Here is a 3,826-nt window from a genome sequence, read left to right on the forward strand (position 1 = left end):
ATCTCAGCTCACTGCAACTTCTGGCTCCCAGGTTCAAGAGATTCTGCTGCCTCAGTCTCCCTAGAGTAGCTGGTATTACAGGCATGCACCATCACTCTCAGCTAATTTTTTCTGCATTTATAGTAGAGACAAGGTTACACCATGTTGGTCAGGTGAGTCTCGAACTCCTGAGCTCAGGTGATTAACCCACCTCAGCCTCTTAGAGCACTGGGATTACAGGTATGAGCCGCTGTGCCCAGCCATAAGGAAACATTTTCAAAATTTTTCAAAACTGGAAATTCAAGTCAATATAAATAATTAGTAATTATTTTACCAAAAGTGTTTTTTAGAAGAAGTTAATTTTGTTAAGTGACGAATAGATTATACAAATCTGACCATTTCAGTTACCCTGTAATTTCAGCTGAGCAAATCTCTTTTTCAATGGACTATTAATCCGAAATGGTGTTAGCATAGGTAAAATGGCTGCTGACATCCAACATAAAGGTGACTAGCTCAGTTATTTGCACAGCTGCTTTTTAAAACTTGGGCATGTTTTACGCTAAAATAAATTAGAGAAATAGATGTTATAATTATGCAAACTTCCCTGTTTTCAGGGAAAATGAGTTATATAATGAAGTTGTCTGTATTTTCTAAATTATACTTTTAGAACTGTTATTACATCTACAGAAAAGAGTATATTTAGACCAAGTGTGGTAGCTCACACCCATAATCCTAGCGCTTTGGGAGGCTGAGGTGGGAGAATTGCTTGAGCCCAGGAATTTGAGGCTGCAGTGAGCTATGATCATGCCACTATACTCCACCTTGGGTGAGTGACACAGTGAGACCCCCTCTCTACAGAAAAAAAATATATATATATATTTAGAATGTTTCACATTTTAGGAGAAAAATCTAAAACTATTCTGATTTCCAGAGATTTTGTCAGATGTTGAATAGCTTTAAGTCAATTGAATTTAGAATTATTCTTTTGATAACATGGTATACACAAGAGCATCATGTGGAATCAGGTATTTTTAGTGAGTCTTTGGGACTTAAGACCTGAAGAAATTAAAATTAAGTATTAAATATTTCTCTGGGCTGGGTACAGTTGGTCATGCCTGTAATCCCAGCACTTTGGAAGGCCGAGGTGGGTGAATCACTTAAGGTCAGGAGTTCGAGACTAGCTTGGCCAACATGGTGAGTCCCCATCTCTACTAAAAATACAAAAATTAGGTGGGCATGGTTGCGCAGGCCTGTAATCCCAGCTACTCTGGAAGCTGAAGCAAGAGAATCATTGGAACCCAGAAGTGGAGGCTACAGTGGACCAAGATCGTGCACCACTGCACTCCAGCAAGACTCTGTCTCAAAAATAAATAAACAGGAACAAACAAACAAACCCATTTGAAAGTGGGCAAAGAAGATGAACAGACACTTTTCAAAAGAAGACATTTATGCGGCCAACAAACATATGAAAAAATGCTCATCATCATTGGTCATTAGAGAAATGCAAATCAAAACCACATTGAGATATCATCTCACGCCAGTTAGAATGGGGATCATTAAAAAATCTGGAGACAACAGATGCTGGAGAGGATGTGGAGAAATAGGAACACTTTTACACTGTTGGTGGGAGTGTAAATTAGTTCAACCATTGTGGAAGACAGTGTGGCGATTCCTCAAGGACCTAGAAATAGAAATTCCATCTGACCCAGCAATCCCATTGCTCGGTATATACCCAAAGGATTATAAATCATTCTATCATGAAGACACATGCACACATATGTTCATTGTGGTGCTGTTTACAATAGCAAAGACCTGGAACCAACCCAAATGCCCATCAATGGTAGACTGGACAAAGAAAATGTAACACATCTACACCATGAAATACTATGCAGCCATAAAAAACGACGAGTTCGTGTCCTTTGTGGGGACATGGATGAACCTAGAAACCATCATTCTGAGCAAACTGACACAAGAACAGAAAACCAAACACTGCATATTTTCTCTCATAGGCGGTTGATGAACAATGAGAGCACTTGGGCACAGGGAAGGGGACAACACTTACAGGGCTAGGTGGGAGGGTGGAGGGGAGTGGAGGGGAGGGACGGGGGGGTCGGGGGAGGATGGGGAGGGATAACACTGGGAGAAATGCCTGATGTAGGAGATGGGGGGATGGAGTCACCAAACCAACGTGCCATGTATGTACCTATGCAGCAATCCTGCAGGATGTACACATTCACCTCAGAGCCCAAAGTACAATTAAAATAAATAAATCTCTTACTGAAGCATTCAGTAAATGATTCTTATAATAAGTTTCAGGCCATTTTCTTTTGAAAACTCATTTTTTAAAAAGGCCTTTATAATTTTTATTTTTAATAACAACAAAACTGGCTTCCTTTCAATCTTTTCTATTTGTTGGTGTATATAAAAGGAGAATGAATGTTTTGTGTTTATGGTTGTTTAATTACTGTTTTGCAGTACATTATGTTGCCTGCAAGTTGCTCAGTATGTGTGAAGCCTCATTTGCCTCAGAACAAGGTATTCAACGACTCATTATGGTAAGTCTTAATTTAGGAGAAAATGGAGATGCAATGAGATGGTCGCTACTTCTATGAAAATGGTTAAAGTTAGTGTGAAACTGAAAGGGGGTTGAATCTTTTAGTGCTATCCTTTTTTGTTGGTGTTCCTTTTATAATGATATATTTACTACAGTTGAAGTTCTCAGAATACTGTGGTTATTACAGTGGTTTAGTGAACCAAATGCTGAACTTACCATTCTGGGTTGATGATTTATTTTTTACTTTTCTCACCTCTCACTTGATAGAGTAACTGTTTCTTCATCTAAGATAATGGTATTAGTTCTAAATGAGTTTTTCTAATGAAAAATTTGAAGCACTAAGTAAATAAGAAAAAGAGTACAGGATTTGAAGCCTGAAGACCTAGGTTAGGTCTGCTGCTTACTAGCTATGTGACATTGGAAGATTACTTAGTTTTCTCATTTGTAAACTGAAAATAGTAATATCTACCTTACAGTGTTACTGAGTTAAAATTAGAGTTTTTGTGAAAAATGCTTTGTAAACTATAAACACATAGTGGTAGAATTTGTTCACGTAAAATTCTATGACAGTAGTCTGATAAATCTTGTATCATATATAATATGATAAAACTGAGTTGAACTCAGGGTTCACCTTGTGTGTTTTCCTTCTTTCAAAGATTGTAGCCACTCCAATGCCTTCACACAGTTATATTTTGTACAGGTTTTAGGGTTGTTTAGAGTGGGATGGTCAGTTTGAATTGAGCTATTCCCTCATGGCTGATAGTGGAAGTCTTCCTCTTATATTTCTATTATTTAAAAGATTAATCTTTTAAATTTTGAGATGGAGTCTTGCTCTGTAGCCCTGGCAGGAATGAAGCGGTGCCATCTGGGCTCACTGCAACCCCCACCTCCTAGGTTCAAGCTATTCTCCTGCCTCAACCTCCTGAGTAGCTGGGATTACAGCGGTGTGCCACCATACCCAGCTCATTTTTGTATTTTTAGTAGAGATAGGGTTTCATCATGTTGGCCAGGCTGGTCTTGAACTCCTGACCTCAGGTGATCCACCTACCTTGGCCTCCCAAAGTGCTGGGATTACAGGCGTGAGCCACTGCACTGGGCCTAACAGATTAATTTTTTAGTTTTATTTCCCCCTTCTCCCAAAATACAAATGTATGTTTATGTCAAATTAAATTGTTCGGAAAAGTAATGAAAGTAATAAAACGTGGTTTTCTGCTCCATCGCTCTTTATCTGTTCTTTCTCTCTCTCTCTTTTTTTTTTTTTTTTTTTTAGTTTTCATTCCTTCCTTCCTTCTT

The 3,826-nt window shown here is 38.5% G+C and overlaps 1 protein-coding gene across 1 annotated transcript in view; it reads left to right on the top strand.

Moving 5' to 3' along the window:
* Nucleotides 1–3,826, top strand: part of LOC108294777 (testis-expressed protein 11) — a gene marked incomplete at its 3' end in the record, with an annotated part of 231,744 nt that overhangs the window by 53,207 nt on the left and 174,711 nt on the right. The window contains exon 5 of the mRNA XM_017516729.2: nucleotides 2,455–2,534. Within this exon, the coding sequence (XP_017372218.2) occupies nucleotides 2,455–2,534 (80 nt within the window). The remainder of the gene's footprint in view (nucleotides 1–2,454; nucleotides 2,535–3,826) is intronic.

Source organism: Cebus imitator, unplaced genomic scaffold (assembly GCF_001604975.1).
Source record: "Cebus imitator isolate Cc_AM_T3 unplaced genomic scaffold, Cebus_imitator-1.0 Scaffold602, whole genome shotgun sequence".
Taxonomy (NCBI): Eukaryota; Metazoa; Chordata; class Mammalia; order Primates; family Cebidae; genus Cebus; species Cebus imitator.